This window comes from Lycium ferocissimum, chromosome 5 (assembly GCF_029784015.1).
Source record: "Lycium ferocissimum isolate CSIRO_LF1 chromosome 5, AGI_CSIRO_Lferr_CH_V1, whole genome shotgun sequence".
In the NCBI taxonomy this organism is placed as follows: Eukaryota; Viridiplantae; Streptophyta; class Magnoliopsida; order Solanales; family Solanaceae; genus Lycium; species Lycium ferocissimum.
This window is the reverse complement of record NC_081346.1, coordinates 8,138,905-8,157,070: the sequence shown is the minus strand read 5'-3', so window position 1 is coordinate 8,157,070 and position 18,166 is coordinate 8,138,905. Positions and strand designations below refer to the sequence as shown.

Genomic DNA, 18,166 nt, shown 5'->3' with positions numbered 1-18,166 from the left:
GTCCCAAGCAACTTGCATATGTAATGACAAAATCCCCTTTGCTTCAAAATTCTACACTAACATGTCATTCGACTCCACTAAATTCACGTCTGCATTTCAAATAAAAACCAAAATTCGAAGAGAACTAGGTCCGTCGCCCTATCTGAACGGCAAATATGTGATTATTGAGTACAGGAAAAATTGCAAATTTTCTTTAAAATATCTTGTTTGTCTTAATTTTCTTAATTTTTTTTTTATGCAGAATGACGTATAAAGTACTTTAATTTTTCGTTGAGAATCATTCTTACACATATAAACTGCTCATAAGTATTCAAAAACAAGTAGATGATTTCTTCCCATCTACTTAAGCTTTGATAGATAGAGTTATTCGGTATATGTGATGTGCTGGTAGGATGTAGAGTTACCCGTGGAATAGTTTATGAAGTGAGTGTAAGCTAAGCCTGGATACCACCATGTGTATATGCGTCTCTGTGTGTGAAAGAACTACAAGAACGTTACGTTTGTATGTTTTTCTTTCGCATAACATCTTTTGGGAAAAGTGTCGTAAATTCAAAGTTCAAACACATGCATGAAGTATAAAAGTCTATTGACATCATGACATGGTAAAAGATGTTGTCAAATAAACTATCCCGTCATACGGAGTTTAATCTTCTAATCCTAAGAAGCTGAGCTAGATTTATATGGTATCGTTATCTTAGCATTGAATATCACTCTTCCAATTCTTACTCATCTTTCTCTATTTTCATATATCCCATTTTTTGCTTGGAAGGACTTGTCTTTTAAATAAAGAAAAAATGAAATACAGCCTACTGTAAACTTGAAGCAACTTATACGTGCAGTGAATGCACACGAATTTGTTTAAAGAATACAGAGTGTGCTATTTCTGATATACAACTCTCTCTCTTCCTAAGTTCATGCTAGGATGAAGTGTAACGTAAATTCTGTGAAGGGTAGATACATTTTCGCGAGCAGCAGAATCCAGTAACTCTTTATTAGTTCTCAGGTGAAAAAGAAATTAGAGCTTGAGAGCTAATACATTATCCATAATAGCGACGGTGTATCACCAAGGCACCTAGACGATACCTTAAAATTTGCTATGTTACCTGGGATAAGAGGACTGCCTAACGGCTAAATTTGCCTAATGAATGTTTTCAACTATAAGGCTTCTAAGCATTTCGCGTTGTGCATATGATCCTTCAAGCCATCTTACATTTTACACCCAATACTAATTTTAATATTCTGCCCCTTTTCGCGGCAACAATACTGTCGTCTACTCCGTGAAGAAGCAACCGATGAAAAAAAAAAAAAAAAAAACTCAATTCAGAGTACATACCAGCAAATTGAGAAAGGAAAGATAGTGAACCTTTTGAAACACAACATGCAGCCTGAACTCACAACTACGTTTAATATGTAGAGAAGCTGATGTAGAACGAAAAGTAGACAGTACAACAGCTAAATAATAAGGCCAGAAACGAACGTTTAATTTACACCTCGGAAATGAACATCATTATATACCGACTGTCCTCCTCAGCCACCTACCTTATCTTCTGCAACTCCAGCATAGAAAAGAAAGTTGAAAAGGAAAGAAAAACGCATGAAGAGAATGGAACTTCTGACTTAGCTATGGTCTCAGCATTTCATGAGAGTGGAGATATACAGATAACCAAATAGTAAAATACAGATTTATAGCGAACAACAAAATCATGCTCACCTATCTATATCTTGTCAAAATCATCGTCAAAAGCATTCTCCCCATCATCTGAAAAACGAAATAGATAGTCAGTGCACAGCAGCTGGATTATTCAACTTGAATCTGAAGATAATACAAATTAAATTCAATAACAACACCAACAACAACATACCCAGTGAAATCCCAACAATGCGGTGCAGGTAGGGTAAAGTGTACAAGGACCATACCCCTATCTCGGAAGATAGGGAGGCTGTTTCCGAAAGACCCTCGGCTCAAGAGGAATTCAATAACAACACCACAAAGGGTATATCTAGAAACGACCCTGTACTTCCTATTTTGAAGAAAAAACAAAGACAAGGTACTTTTGAAACGAAAAGAAAAAGTAAAACATAAAAACAAAAAGCTGGTGAATTAGCCAGTTTAGACAACTTATAACTTGAAGAACCATTGGCTTGGCGAACGAGGACCACTAAACTTTGACCGTCTCATTATTTTTCAAGACCAAATACTGAGGCTTCTTATTGGTGGTTATCAGAAATAATTAGCTTCTGAGAAATACAATAGAGACGACGTGTCATGTGATCACTTGTAATATGCAGACCTGTTGGCTACTTTGTAGCTATTAGGTGATGCTGCTCGGAGAAGAAAAGCGAAACGACTGAAAGGGAAAATACACGAGACCAATTGTGGATGAAAACAAGCAACCATGTCTTATATTTTGATCGTGTCTTTTTACCATATATGATATTTGGATTAGGTTTCTCATTTGTGTTTCACATATCTCTCTGTGTACATACATCTTTCCATACAGTACAATTTATCCTCAAATGCTACGTGAAGACCACAAACTAGATGATAGCTAGGGAAGATGATAATTTGAATTTCAGCACATAATATAGTTGTCCTCTAGCTTTGTACCAAATATTGTATTTTAGCAACGGTTAGCAACTGATTGTGGTGACAATACTTGACAGGATTGGGCAAATGGACTGCGACTAACAGTAATATGGACTACTCAGATTGTAAATACATTTTTTAGTAAGTCAACGATCTTAACAGCAAATAGTATTACAAAGGAATGAAGCTGGCATGTACAGAATAATTGTGTTTCTTATTCATTTCTTTTTTCCTTTCTTTCGTGGGGAAGGGCAGAGATCAAAGGAAGGCAGGATGATAAAGTGTTTTCCTCAGCTTCACAACTAAGTTGAATACTATTAATCCTGGCAAAAATGTGAGATGGTAAATAGAGTACCTGGCCCTCCATCGCTTTCCTCTCCTAGAAGGTAAACATCCAAATCCTGGTCAGCTGTTGATGAGGCTTCCTTCTTGTTTGTCTGGATTGTTTCCCCAATCACTCGTTTAGAGGTTGTTCCGGCTGATGAAATATTCTTTGCCTCCTCGCTTTTTTCCTTTTCAGCAGATTTTATTTTCACTGCGTCCATGTATTTCTTTTCATACCTACACCAAAGGTAGTTCATTAAATAATGAAGCTAACTACCCAAGCAAAATCCAAGAAATGCACATTCCAACTATTTGTATTTGTACCCGTGAATGCAGGGTTGGCTTAAATTAGGAACAGTGAATCAAATGCTTACAACCAGTAGACTATGTACCCAACAACCCTGAGGATTTGCCACACCCCTCCATTAGTAACTTATTTAAGTGCCTTGTTTTCTGTCGACCATTTTTAAGATACTATAGTTCCTCAAAATTTAAAGCATCAACAAGATCTTCATGATGGATTAGAACAAGCAGTCCACCACAGCAGTGAAGGAGATAAGGTTTCATCGACTGGATTAATTTTGGAAGAAAAGTGGATTTCCTTTTCATAGCACTTGCACTAACCTTTGTTATTGTTGAAAAATTGTCTCAGTTGGAAGGTCCTTTTCTTCCAAATACATTGATGATAATTCCTTTCCAATTTTGAAATTTAACCAGAGAATGTGGAAGATCACATTACGTAGCAATAACTTTAAAATGTGAAGCTTAAGCTCAAGGTAATGAGTGTTCATAAAGCGAATAGACTCATCATCAATGACTCAATAGTGTGCGGAATATATATATGACTTTCAATGGTGTAAAGGAGTTTGTTTTTTACTGAAATTGCTTCTTCAGATTTGCCAATAGGAAGCTTTTGTTTGAAATTATCACAGAATTTAATTTCACCGAGAATAGCTTGTCTGCTATAATACCGCTATCTTTTTACGAACTACCTATTTCATCACTGAAGTAACGGGAAAGATCAGCACATGTACATACTGATCAATTTTGTGAAACTGAGAAGAAAGCTGTATTAGCTCAGCACACATAATTGACTGTTCCAAAGGAATGAGTGACCAGAAACCTGTAATCTTGAAATGACCAGCCCAGTTCATATCTCCATTTCAAAGATTAAAGGTCTAATAATGGCTATATTCTCTTAATACATTGCCAAAAGCCTCATCTTATAATCCTGACTAAATGATTAAAGCTTTATTACACAGTAGTCCTTACCCAAACTACAGATGAACACAGAAAATAAGATATTAAGATATCGTGCATGTTATTGCAATATATTCCAACAATACAGAATAAGCACACATTCAGCTTGGTGTAAGGAAGAAGAGATTATTATTTCCTGAAAGGTACTTACGGTGCCACATGACTGTTAACTAGAATGAAGTAGATTTTCCAGAACTTTCTCTCTCTCATTATGCGGGGGCATATCTCATACCTCAACTTTGAGATTTCCTGCATGGATACACATAAAAAAAAGGGAACGCACATGTAAATGCTCTCAGTTCTACTAACTGCAAATTTATCTTATCTTTTCTGATGACAAGAGAACCCGCAGCCGCTACCCTTCGGGTGCGCACAGGGTAAAAACCCCTCCATTGTAATAGACCGCAAACCACACAGGAGAGGTAAACCGCACTAGGCAAGCCCCGTGCGACGAGCTCGACCGAGAAAGCATGTAGGGGTTTTGCAAAACTTATATTTATCGGAGACACCACAATTCTCAACAACTTGACCCCTGTCAACTATTCCTCGAATAAAAAAGGTTGTATCGGAAACAACAGAAAGAGAGCTATAAACTATTCACACCACCATATAAACTCTTCCACCATGAAGGTACACTGAAACATAGCAGCCCTAAACACAATTTTTCAAAACAGATTTTTTCTTTTGGAAAAGGGCGTAGCCCTCAACACAATTATGATCTACATTGACGTAAGAAATCTGTTTGAGCACTAGCCACTAAGGATCACAAAAACATGACCAGCACTAGGTGAGTTTTAAACTCAATAGACCATAAGATAAGCGGCAGTCAAGATGCCTTGAGATTTAGGCTCAATTCAGCAGGGATTGAGTGATATCAATGACTAGAAATGTGTCTATACTAAGTTTGACCAGGCAATGACAGTGATAAGTCATACCTTGACAGATGAAAGAACAAGTTTTGCGTGTTTTTCCTGAAATTCTGTGAGATCCTGCCGAACGTTTGAGACTGTAGGAATATCAGACATCTGTGACTCATCTGCATACCAAGAGAAATTTGATTTAAGCCTGCCTCTTCTCACGATAGGTGACTCAAGCAATTGAAAGAAGGTACACTTGATATAAACATGGAAGTGACTTAAGAAATCTAGGGGAAATGCCACTGTTAGCAAACATGTTTCCAAGAACTAAATATGAAGTCCTCTAAAGAAATGTACGGGATGGTTGTAACAAGGAGTCTCAATAAGAATCCCATTTAGATTATTCATAGAAGGTTTGCTGTTCAATTCGCTACTAGAACTCTGAAGGAAATTGCAGTTTTTAAATGCATTACTTTTCCTTTCTACTATAAAAAAGAGCAGCCCGGTGCACTAAGCTCCCGCTATGCGCGGGGTCCGGGGAAGGGACGGACCACAAGGGTCTATTATACGCAGCCTTATCCTTTCTACTATGGCATCTTAATTTCAATATGAGGTGCCTAACTACCCATAAGGGATCTTTTTGTAGACTAAAGGAGAAATTACTTATTTATAGACTTTGCATCTTGCATAATTAGTTTCAGCAAGGTGCCCTGTAGAAACAAACCAATCAATCAATCAACTAAGCCTCGGTTCCAAATTAGTTGGGGTCAACTATATGAATCCTGTATATCCATTTGGCTCTATTCAGGCTCTTGAAAGCTGGACCTAATATAAGTGTAAGAACAGCTAAGCCTTGATTCCAACTTGTTATTATCTCCTATATGTATCTCTTGTTTCCATTTATTCGTCATGTAAAAAGAAACACAATTACATTTATATACAGTAATATGGTATGGGTATATCCTGAGAGTATATGGCTTTGCGAAGGCTCAATTCGTGGAAACCATTTTTGAGCTGTAGCCTTTTATGGGATCAATACAGACCAAGCAGTGAGATAGATGAGTTTCACTGGGCATATTTCTTGACTGATCCATCTGAAAGGTAAAAAGTCTAAGAACTCTTATTAACAAGTGATTCTGAAGGAAGTAGCACAAAGCAAGAGTAGGCTATACATGAAACAATCTAGCGGGAATCGATGCCTTATCATAAAACAATCTAACAGGAATTGATGCTAATGCTTAAGGTACTAACACCTACCGAGAAAAAGAGACTAAGGGTGTTCTCCTGTACTGCTTCAAATGTTAGCTCGCTTATTTGATCATAAGCAATTAAAAGGGAATTATTGGAGAAATCATTTGTCAACTCAATCTTAACCACGAAGTGGAAGAGCTATTTGATGAGACTTCATCAGATGATTGTACAAGAAGGAACTAGATAGAGTAGAAAGGGGAAAAAGAATAGATGGAAAAAAATGATATAAACAACATACCCAGTGTAATCCCACAAGTGGGGTCTGGGAGGGTAGTATGTACGCAGACCTTACCTTCACCTTGGGAAGGTAGAGAGGCTGTTTCCGCGAGATGCTCGGTTCATAGAATGGAAAAAAAATGATAATGATAAATAAATAAAGTTTTTTTGGATTGGGTCAGGAATCCAAGTTTGGAGCAGAATGGATAAATAACTTCCATGCTATACTATTCAATTCTCGATGACCAATTGATTGGATAGTTCAGCTATTGTTATTCAATATATAGATCCAATTCCTGATCATTGAGAGGTGATATTCATTCATTGTATTTACAAGCTTGGTAGACCCGGTAACCAATAGAAGACACAAATGCAGTAATATCAAATGAATTGATGATAGAGAAGTATATGTCACTAAAATGTAGTTTGAACTTTTTGTTTGTTATCACAAGAAGACTATGTAAAACCAAAGGCAGCAAGTAGTTTCTCTATCAAAATGAAAAATCAGTAACATCTTCATTCTATTCTGATTGTTTCAAAAATCGCAGTTCATGGAAAGTTTCCCCGAGCTTCATAAAATACTTAGTAGGCGTTTGGCCATAGAAACCAAATATATTTTCACTTTATTTGGAAATTTTTGAAGTTGGAGTTGAAGATGGAGTTGTGTTTGGTTATAGTTTTTGCAAATAATATTTGGTTGTTTGAATGTACTTTTCCTAAAAACATGAAATATGATTTATACCCCCAATCTCTAAAAACTAGCAAAAGCACCCAACTCGACTAATTTATCCGAATTTGTCATCCTTATTGTTTTCTTCCTCTATCCAAACCACATTTGTTAACTCTAATGCTTATTATTTTTTTCAAACTGATCAACTCTTTGTCAAGTTTTTTCCTAAGAAGTTTAGAGTATTAGGTAATGGGTAGCAGAGCATGCAACAGTTTGGTTGCTAATACAAATGGGGTCATTTTTATAAAAATAAAAATGGAATGGTCCAAAACTGAAAGTGAAGAAAAAAAGAGTGAAAAATAAATCTGGGAAAAAGTGAATAATTCTCATGGCCAAACGGGTCCTCAATGTGTGCAGAATTATAACAGTAGAGAGACCGAGAAAGATTAATGAGGGGACTAAAAACGAACTAGAAAGAACAACTTCGATTTGATTTCTTCCAATTTGCAGATTAAGCACAACAAAATGAATAAACATCCAAATTAAACAATAACAATGTGGTAATACGAAAATGTACTAGTACATTTTTCTGTAGTCTCTTTTCAGAGATGGTGGTAACAATATAAGGCATGCATTAGAAGGAGGAAGTAGTACCTTGGAGTGGAAAATTCTGGAAAGTGTTAATAGTGATGCCCTTAACGAACTCTCTCAAGTCATCAGTTACTCCAAACTTGTCGAGATCAGCCTGCGTAGGACCAGCCGAAGCAGTTTCATTGGAAGATGATGACGTGTCCACAAAGCTAGCGGCGGTTGGAATTTGAAACTTGATCTGGTCGGCGCGTTTGGAAGCTTCCGCAACGATCTCCTTAGAGCGCTTAGAAGCTTCGGCTGCAATCTCCATTGAACGCTTGGAAGCTTCGGAAACGACGTCGGATAACTTGGAGGAGCCAATGTTGAGCTCTTGTGTACGCTTAGCGGCTTCTATAGTGAACTCATGTGATCGCTTTGCAGCTTCCTCCGCGAAGCTCCGCGCTTTCTGCCATAAATCCATTAAACTCCCCTTCCAAGCTTAGAGAATGAATGCCTAATTGAAAGTATACGAATAGTAGAGAATGAGCCAATCGAATCTAGTTATTCTAATTTTGGTTTATTTACTGGATTTAGTGTACCCATATACATATACTCCTACGAAATGATAGGGTGGAGTCAAGTCTACGCTATTGACGGTGGAAGCGTCTAACGAGGTGCAGCTACGAAAAAGAGTTGACTTAGACCCAGTCTTGACCGGGGAAAAACGGCTCGCAATCCTGCATAGTGCATATCACGTTTGGAATCACAAATCCTCCGTTGTAACGGTCGTTTGCTAAGTGAACTAAATTATTTCGAAATTACGGTTTCGGAATTATAACTCGTAGATTAGTTATAACTGTGATTTTGCTTGCTTAATCACATCAGATTATATTGACTGTAAAAAATCTAAGTAGGCGTTTGGCCATAAGAATTATTCACTTTATTTCGGAAATTTTTTTCACTTTTCAGTGTTTGGCTATGTTAGCGTTTGTAGTAACTTTTTGGAATTGTAAACTATCATAATAGAGAGAGGAAGGAGCCAAAGGATGTGTTTATCATTAATGATAAGATATTACGATTAGGATTTAAATTTAAAAACCAAATCTGAAAATCTTTTTTAAAAACTTTCAATTTTGTGTTCATAAGCGGACTTATTTTAAAAAATGGGACTCCAACTCTAATTTTGATCAGTGATCATTATCTAATTGGCATGTGTAATATCATGACTATAATTACTTTAGAAGTATTAAACAAAGCTAACATGTTAATCATAGACCATTAATATATTTGAATTTATAATCAATTCATCAAATGTTAACAATAACTACATTTTAATTGAATAGAACTATTTTCCATCATATCCGATCTAATATACAAATTTTATAGGGAAAAGGATCATATATGCCCCTCTACTTTAATTTTTGCCCCTCAAATTGTTGGTCTTTAATTTTTGTCCTTCGCTTAAAAGTGGTTACAAAATATCCCGAGGTTGAGGGTTCGAATCCTTGCTCAGTAAAAAAAAAAAAAAAAGAGAGAGAGAAGAATTTCGCAAGGCAAGGCTTTCGTGAAATCTCTGCCTTAACGCCTAACTTTTGCTCAAAATTAGGCCTATTCGGGCAAATATTAGGCCTCAAGGCAAACTTTTTGCCCAAAATTAGGCCTTAAGGCCTAACTTTTGCCTGAATAGACCTAATTTTGGGCAAAAGTTAGTCTTAAGGCAAAAGTTTGCTCGAATAGGCCTAATTTTGCTAGGAAACTCTGCTTTGTGATTTATTTTTTTTACTGAACCGGGATTCGAACCCAGAACCTCGGGGTATTAGGCGAAAGGCGAAAACTTAAAGACTAGCAATTTAAGGAACCTCGGGATATTAGGCGAAAGGCAAAAATTAAAGACTAGCATTTTGAGCGGCAAAAATTAAAGACCACCCCCGAATAAGGGAAATCTTGCAAATTGCCCTTTTAAAAGGTACTTTGACATTGTCTTTTCTTTTTGTCTCTAACTTTAATCCTACTTAACAGGTAATTTATAAATTATAATGACTAATCCAACCCAAATACATTTTTAGCACGATGTGATATTATCTACTTTGGATCATATTCAAATGATTTTCACAAAAATATCTCATACGCTAAGGGCTTGTTTGGTACAAGGGATAGGGTTAAATAATCCCGGGATTATATTTGAGATGAATTTATCCCACGTTTGGTTGGGATAAAATGGCGGTATAACTAATCCCGAGATTAGTTATTTCGGAATTGTAGTGTTATTTTAACCCTGTGGGAGGGTGAAATAACTAATCCGGAAGTAACTAATCCCATGATAAGTTATCTTGGGATAACTTGTTTCCAACCAAATGACCCTTAAGAGTATTCTTACATCTTATATCTGTCTTTCACATCTTTTCAACTACGTACCAATGTGGACTTTATTCATGATCCCACATTAGTAGTTGAGATGATTGAAAATCTACATATGAGGTGCAGCGATGTTCTTAATAATGTAGGTTGTTTTTTGAAAAAATCGTATAGGCTTGACCCAAAACAAATATCATATGGGTGGCACAATTAATGAATCTGGAAAATCTATAGATCGTGATAATGAGTCACGTGGAACTTAGTTTGAAGAAACAATATGTGAATTGTAGCGATGTACCATATGGGACATAGTTCAAAAGATTACTGAGCGTGTGAATAATGCACACATTAATAGTTAAAAGGGATAATTTCAGAGACCTACCTCCACCTTTACCTCTGTAATGCTCACCTCCTTTCTGGTTTGACATATTACACTTACCTCCCTTGTTTTAAACTTTTTATAACCAAACTAATTTTAATGACTACATTTGTGTAACCTTCCAAAATTACCCTTTTGTGACCTTAATTATCAAAATGAAAGTTTCCTTAAAAACTCTTTATACTTTATAATTTGTTTGAAAGTAGCTAACAATTCTTTAACTAAGAAGAAACATTTAGAACGTATGATATCTTTCCCATATTTGAATTCAAAATAAAATTACTGACATTGATATTGGTTACAATAAAGAAAAAATATTTTGGCGACACTTGAGGTTTTTATAAGTATTATCGTTTGCGATGTGCTTCTTTTGATATTCTATTTATTTCAACCATATTGACTATTTCAGTTTATGCAATTTTAAGTTGTATCTTATTTATGGTCACACATTCGACTAATTTGAATCTTAACTTCTAGAGAAGAGAGATACATACGAAGATTATCCTGTAAATAATTGTCCAAAGTTGATTGCTATTGTGCCTAGCCTTGGTTATTAGTTACATCATATTAGATGCAAAAGCACCAAGCGTTTTTTATTCACTAAACAAATTATAAAACTTTAGACTGATGTAGAACTTAAAAAACACATAATATTTTTTGTAGAAACTAACGAGTAAATATAAATAAAAGGTACGGTAACTCCATCAGAAAGGATATTTATCAGCAATTTTTTTTGCAATTCTTGGTTAACATGGCCAAGATGATCTAAATTAAAAAGTTGTGTTTATTATAAGGTTATCAACCATTGCAAAACATAACAACACTTGATTGAATTCTTCGACAAAATTTGGGAAATTTTTGAGAGTACGTTTATATCTAAAATCTAAAATTTAATAAAAGGTGCCACATGAGGGTAGTTTTGGAATATTAGAGAAAATATATCACTTAAATTAGTTTGGTTATAAAAAGTTTAAAATAAGCGAGGTAAGTGTAATATGCCAAACCAGAAGGGAGGTGAGTGTTATAGAGATAAACGTGGAGTAAGGTCTCTGAAATTATCCCTAGTTAAAATGATCGGGAAGCTACATATAGGGTGTAAGGATATTCTTAATGGTTGGTGTGAGTTCTTTAGAGTAAAACCGCGGAGGTTTGATCTAAAACTGATATTATCATGTCACATTAAGAGTATATTTGAAATTGCTTGAGCCCAACTGAAAACTAAATTTTATCAACATTAGCTACAAATTAAATACTTTAGAAAAGTTGAATATAACTTAACGGGTAGTTTGGTTTGCGGACTAAATTATTTCGGGATTATAATTTTTGGATTAATTTATCCCACCTTAGAGGTATCCCAAGCTTGATGAGATATACATAATTAAGTTTGAGACTAAATTTGAATTTGGTTGAAGGTTTAAATTTTTTCCGGATATATTTATACCTACAACCAAACAACGTATAAAATAAATGTCAAACTTAATGCTGAGATCTCCCAAGCGAACCAAACGATGTGGTCAGGTCGCTATTTGTGTAAAATCGGCTAATAAGTGCAACACCTATCCTAAAAAGTCGGTATTTGTGTGGTAAACTCGCCCACAAATAGCATAACATGAAGCCCCTCACGACACTTTAAAAACATTTTAAAAGCCCTGCGTGGTTAGTGTTCTCTCGCTCTCTTTCAAAACTTTTACATTATTGTTTCTGTTTCTCTGTTTCATATGATGGATGATTTGGGATGTGAACTTACAGGTAATAATAATAAGAAGAAAGAATTCTTACCTCCCGTAATTGTAAAGTACCATTCTTGTCTTATATAATCGTAGAAAGACTTAGCATTTTTGGTCAATAGATTTTGTGAAACTTGATAAAAAGAGTTTATGAAGTTGTGTTGAAAGATAGTTTTTGGAACTTGAAGTTGTGTTTGGACGTGCATTTTACTTGGAAAAATTTGAAGTTTTGTGAGTGGAAGAAAAATTTCACCCAAACTGGTCCAATCTTGCAATTCTTTAGAGATTGCATCCAGATACATGTGCAATGTGATGGTGTCCTCGCCTGTACGCATGAATGTATGTGTCACTGGGCGCCATCTCTCAAGAAGTGTAGTAATGAGGGCCCGAATCAAGAGAGTCCGAGTATCCAGCGGTGCAGTTATTGGCAGAGCAGATGAGCAACATTTCGGTGGAGTCTATGAATGCTGCCGCCCAGGGGACAAGGTTGACATTTGATCCAGACTATACACCACCGGCACAGTACCAGCCACTGCCTAATGTGCCCATGCGGCGAGGTTCCATATTACCCAGCTAAGGATATGGTCACTACACCAGCCTATCAGCCTCACTTCGAGCCATTACTCACCTCACATTGATGTGCTTTTGAGAATCTCGTAAGTTCCACAGCTCTGCGTATTATTTTGTTTCTTGCAATCTCTGGGGTAATATATTCTCTTTTCAATTTTGTGATACATTAAAATTTGGTAATTAGCTGGTCATGTCGTACTGAATACCGTGTCTTGCAGTGGTGTTATCTGGAGAAGGCTCTGGTGTTTAGGTAGAGGGTTCTCCTCCTATCACCGAGGCAGTTTCAACTCCTCTTGCTGCCGACTGTGGCATTTCATTGCAGCAAAACTTGTCCCAGTTGGATATGGTATAAAGAAACTGCAAATCATGCTTACCATTGTGGATGACTTGGTGTCTGTCAATGATCTCGTTGAGAATTATCTGACAGTAGAACCAATTAACCAGTACGTCCAGAGCTGCGATATTGTGGGCTTTCAACAAAATATGTAAGTCAATGATCTCGTTGAGAATTATCTGACAGTAGAATCAATTAACCAGTACGTCCAGAGCTGCGATATTGTGGGCTTTCAACAAAATATGTAAGTAAATTACACAATGCTCGTGTTTTTGTTTCTACTGGATTATCGTGCATGTTTATTTGCTGGTTTTTTTAAAATCATCTGCTGCCTTTGTGACAGGAATTTGTTACTGCATTGAGGTGATGGAAACGAGTGATGAATCATGATGGAGTTTTACTTTTATCGCCCTCCCTATAGACTTCAGATTTTGTTTTTCCTAAGGAAGTTGGATCTGATATGGTCCATCTATTTTGTTCCTGGGGATGGATTTTTTGAATTTGAGAAGAGTTGTATTCAATCCATGATTTAATTCACCTTACACGTGGTGATTGCAATATGATGTCCAAGTTATTAGATATCTGCAATGCAACTATGGTTGCAGCGTTGATGTATGAGCTAAAACACCTATCAAAGTAACTTGTAAGAGAACACTCCCAACAAACTTTTGAGTTTATTCTTTTCTGGATCTTCAATATTGTGATTTATCTACCATGGAGGTCTATCTGCGTAATAACTTGATTAAGTGTTCTAAAAGTTTAAACCCGTGAACTTGAGACAGGTAAAACGAAAGAAGTACTATGGCCAAATTTGATGGAAGAAAGGCGTCAAGGTCAATGTGTTTTTCAGGACGATTGATAAATGTGTGCTAGGTATGTGTGATGTGTAAAAAAGATTTGACCGGAAGATGGGAAAGCATGTATTGCCCAGAACAAAATTTCAAAATGTTATCTATGGTCTATATACCATGAAGAGTGATGACAAAAACAAGTTGCAGAAACCGCTATACAGCTCAACTCTGAAATTTATTATTTGCAGAAATCAAAGCACATTCTCCAGTGACAATTTCGCCTTTTAAAATCTCTCTTATCAGCCTCCACCATCATGGCAGGGCTGCCGGCCCACTCTGTGGTTAGTCTGTTTGATAAGAATTTAACCTCAGTAAATATATGAGATTGAGGATCAATTGTGAGAAATAGTTTAGCAGAAACTTACACAGGAAATGCAAAAGATTTTGTGCTGTTGGTGCTACTCGACCGAACAGAGATGTTATCATGACATTGCTTCGTTGCTGAGACCGCTACAAGATTCGAGTCTTCATGATCTGGAAGCTTTTCAGTGTTCTGACTCGCAAACAATGATGCTAAACTTCTTGGTGTTCCATATTCAATGCTTGTGCTGTTTTCTGCCTTTGTATTTGGTACTGATCCTTCTCTAGAAATTGAATCTGCTACACTATTTTTGTCACAACATGCTTCCTTGGAGACTAACTTAGAGGCCATTGAGACTGGTTTCATCTCTTTATCCTATAAAAAGAGGTAAGAAAATGTGTCTGATCCGTCGTTTCTTTCTTTACACTCTTTACTAACGCATAAATCATAAAAATAGACTTTCAAAGGGTTCGTTGGTACATTAAATAATTCATGCTATTTACTTAACTGCAAAGATGAGAATGTTTTATAATCCGTTCAAGGGTTCCTTGAAGGAAACTTAAGAATTAAATTAGATGAACTAGTTGGCCTTTCGAGTTCCAACAAACTAAAAGAGGTTAAAGAGTGAGTAAATTTTGTCAACGGTAATTGTGCTATAATAAGAATTTTTTGGTATTTACAATGCACAGTAAAGATACCTATAACTCGTAGAATTTTATCTGAATAGTTCGGAAGCAAAGGGATAAACTGAAAGAAGAAGAAAGAAACATAAAAAGCTAAAATAAGAACAACAAAGAGTAGCATTATTAGTACCATTTTGAGAAACATCTGGCAGATTGCATGATTCCCACTTTCTAATAATTCTCAGTTTTACACGTTTTATAAGGCCTAGCTTTGTGCATTTTGAGTCCCTACTTCCTCTTTCCATTTGTTTGGTTAGGAAGTGACCTCAAGAATTTATGAGGTAGAGTCTATCAAACCCAAAAAGAAAAAAACTGAAATAGAACAAGTCAACAACTGCTAAGCATAGAGAATATACCTGATTCTCTTTTTGATCAACCAGCTCTCTGTCCAAACTCGGCCGTTTTGGAAAATCATGGCTAAAGGAAATGGCATCAGCAATCTCAGTTACTGAAGCTTTAGATTCCATCAATAGCTTCTTAGAGTCGTCAAACTGCTTAACAATGCCCTCATACGATTCAGGCTTGGAATCAGAAACGTTGTACTCTACTTCTGCACTATGTCCAGTTCATACTTGAGCATGTAATAAATATTACGGTGGTTCAACTCACAATTTTGCACAGAACATTCTTCCCCATCCATACAAATGTCCTTGAAAACTTGATGATTGCTGTCTCGAAGAAAAACAACTAATTCGGGTGGTTTGCACTCCATATAATTCAGATTTTACATTACATCTTTCTCTGCAGTGGATAAAAGAACTGTCATGTTCTAGCATATATAACAGCATTTACATGAAAGAACTACAGTATCATACATAGAAAAAGCTTGAATTATATTGAATGTGATTTTAGATCTCTAACATACTGTCCACATTCTTTCCTTACAATCGAATAAAAGTTGAAGAAAGACTGAGGTCCATAAGTGGTGGACACTTTGAGGGAATATTACAGAAAAGAGCTCATCATATGGCACCTATTATTACGCGAAACTCACCAACTCTTTTGTGGTATTTCAAGATAACTTTAGGCATAAAGGTTCAAATTTTATTGCTTCACAGGACATATTTTTTTCTGAGATGGACATGATAATGACGAGCAACGTCTTTCCAGTTATGCCTTAGGAAGGGAAACGAAAATCAGGGTCACAGAACATCAGCATATGTTTACAGGAAGATCAGAGTCTTACACGCATCCTAGACTCCATCTTGTAGACCAAAAGCTAAAAAGAAAAGAAGCTAACAAGAAGCAAGGAGTTGATCGAAAGGAGAACACTAGTGAGACGGACTTGTGAAGACCAGAAGGCAGATTTCAAAATCAGTGACTACTCAGCAGTTAACAAATAAATTCCATGTTACTACATAGATCGCAGGTGACATACATGAGGGCTTATGCCATATCTGCATAACCAGAAAGTGACATACATTTTCACGGAAAAATATTATATCCAAGAAATAGAGCTTCACCAATTTGCACATAAATAAATTCACTAAATTCAAACATGTCCTACCACCAAGAAGCCAAGAATGGAAGCAACAAAGATTAAAGATTACAAAAGAATAGCATGGAGAAGTATTGAATTGCAAAGAGAAGAAAAAAATGATATAACAATAAACAAGCCAAGCATCTAACCAAACCAGTGAAAGTGGAGAGCCAACTAATGAGGAAGAGTAGATGACCTCAGATCACAAGGTCTCAACTGTTTCTTATTTTATGCCATTTAGGTAAAGGCAGACGATTGGATTGAAGACCTCACAATGATCAAAATATTCATGCAGCATTTGCAGATATTTAATAAACACAAGCTTGTCGGCATTTCCAGAAATGATTGTTCAACAAAAACTATACTTTCACAACTACATCTCTCAATACATATTTTTTCATGACAACAAATTATTCAAATGGCCAGAAATAAACAAAAACTAGAGTCCCCCCCTCATCGAACAAGTGTAACTACTACTAAGATAATTTATTTAAACAAGGAAAATGAACATTTGAATAATGAAGTAAAGTATCTTCTTTTAATCAACTACTGATTCTAACCTGCAAACAGCCATAATTAACATATAGAGAAAGTCATGAGTTGGTGGAGAAGATATCACAAAGAAGAGTGAATAAAAAATGTAATTCTGTGTAAGAAGCAAAGCTAAAACTCACTTGTTAATTTTCTTGGTCTGCATAGACAAGATATTCCAATTCTTAATATACACATATTAGGAAGAAAGAAGGTGCATTTATAGGGAATTCTCAAGGCAAATCCATCAGCTGTATTTGTCACTTCCTTATTTGGTGCTATTGATGCACTTTGTTACTATAATCAAATTAAAGGTTACTTTTAATTTTCCTTAATTTTGTGTTAGTAGGAAATCCCTCACTTTCAGCTTTGGACAAGTCTTTGCGTGGGGAATGCTTAAATTAATAGCCGACGAAAGCAGTTTTTGTTAGTTAGAACTGCAACCTTTTTATCATAGAATTAATATTTGACTCTCAAATATAGTACTCGTATTATTGTCGTAGGAGTCTTTGGTTTGGCGTACTAGGGACCAGATGTTTGGTCATGTTCACATCAATTAGCAACACTATTATGTCTCAAGGGACAACTAAGTGGCGAGATTAATTCAATATAAATAGTAATGTCAAGAAATCAAATTTTATTAAGTAAATTGTGTAGTACTAAATAAGCAAACGGCAAATAATATGTGATCAAATGACGTGATATAAGTGTTGGGTTTGATATTGGTGAATGGGAAATGATGGGATGAAAAGTGAAGGGAATGTAAAAGGTCCTTTTTGCTTTGGTTAAAGCTTCGTCATGGGAAAAAGAGGGAAAGGAGAGGTGTATATATTACATTACACCTTATCTAGTTGTTCTTTAAAAGGGTTGAGGGCAGGACCCTAACCGTCGTCGTCGCTTCGTCTTTCGGCCTTAGATTTGGATTTGGATTTGTCAAACGATTGATTGATTATCTTTTTGGACAAACTTTTCTTTAATTATTTATTTAATTAATTAATTAAATAGAAAATCCACCCTTACCCGCGACATGACAGGCGATCCGTTTTTCTCTTCCGGATTTTTTCAAATTTCCCTCCAAAAAACATTGTGACCGATCTGAATGGTTGCAATCATTAGAATCGGTATTACTCAATGCTATAAATTCCTTCATTTTTTCGAATTCGATCGAATTTTTAACTTACAAATCTTTCTCTCCAAAACTCTCTCTTGTTTATTCTGCG

At 35.9% G+C, this 18,166-nt stretch overlaps 2 protein-coding genes and 1 long non-coding RNA gene across 4 annotated transcripts; 1 reads left to right on the top strand and 2 right to left on the bottom strand.

Annotated features, from left to right (window-relative positions):
• Positions 1-1,425: 1,425 nt before the first annotated feature.
• On the bottom strand, positions 1,426-8,254 carry LOC132055793 (uncharacterized). Its single transcript, XM_059447779.1, has 5 exons — positions 7,820-8,254; positions 5,107-5,207; positions 4,323-4,420; positions 2,943-3,148; positions 1,426-1,759 (listed from the first exon to the last, which is right to left on the bottom strand). Exons 1-5 carry the CDS (start codon positions 8,214-8,216, stop codon positions 1,716-1,718), a joined length of 846 nt encoding a protein of 281 aa, XP_059303762.1. The 5' UTR covers positions 8,217-8,254; the 3' UTR covers positions 1,426-1,715.
• A 3,875-nt stretch (positions 8,255-12,129) lies between these two features.
• On the top strand, positions 12,130-15,449 carry LOC132055792 (uncharacterized). Its single transcript, XR_009414650.1, has 3 exons — positions 12,130-13,251; positions 13,444-14,639; positions 15,316-15,449. It is a non-coding gene; the product is annotated as an uncharacterized LOC132055792 (long non-coding RNA).
• On the bottom strand, positions 14,081-17,260 carry LOC132055791 (uncharacterized). 2 transcript variants are annotated; one of them, XM_059447778.1, is made up of 5 exons: positions 17,090-17,260; positions 16,357-16,975; positions 15,292-15,676; positions 14,317-14,627; positions 14,081-14,238 (listed from the first exon to the last, which is right to left on the bottom strand). In XM_059447778.1, exons 3-5 carry the CDS (start codon positions 15,400-15,402, stop codon positions 14,130-14,132), a joined length of 531 nt encoding a protein of 176 aa, XP_059303761.1. In that variant the 5' UTR covers positions 15,403-15,676; positions 16,357-16,975; positions 17,090-17,260; the 3' UTR covers positions 14,081-14,129. The 2 variants fall into 2 exon arrangements, with proteins under 2 accessions (XP_059303761.1, XP_059303759.1); XM_059447776.1 differs by lacking the exon at positions 16,357-16,975.
• Between the last annotated feature and the right edge of the window lie 906 nt (positions 17,261-18,166).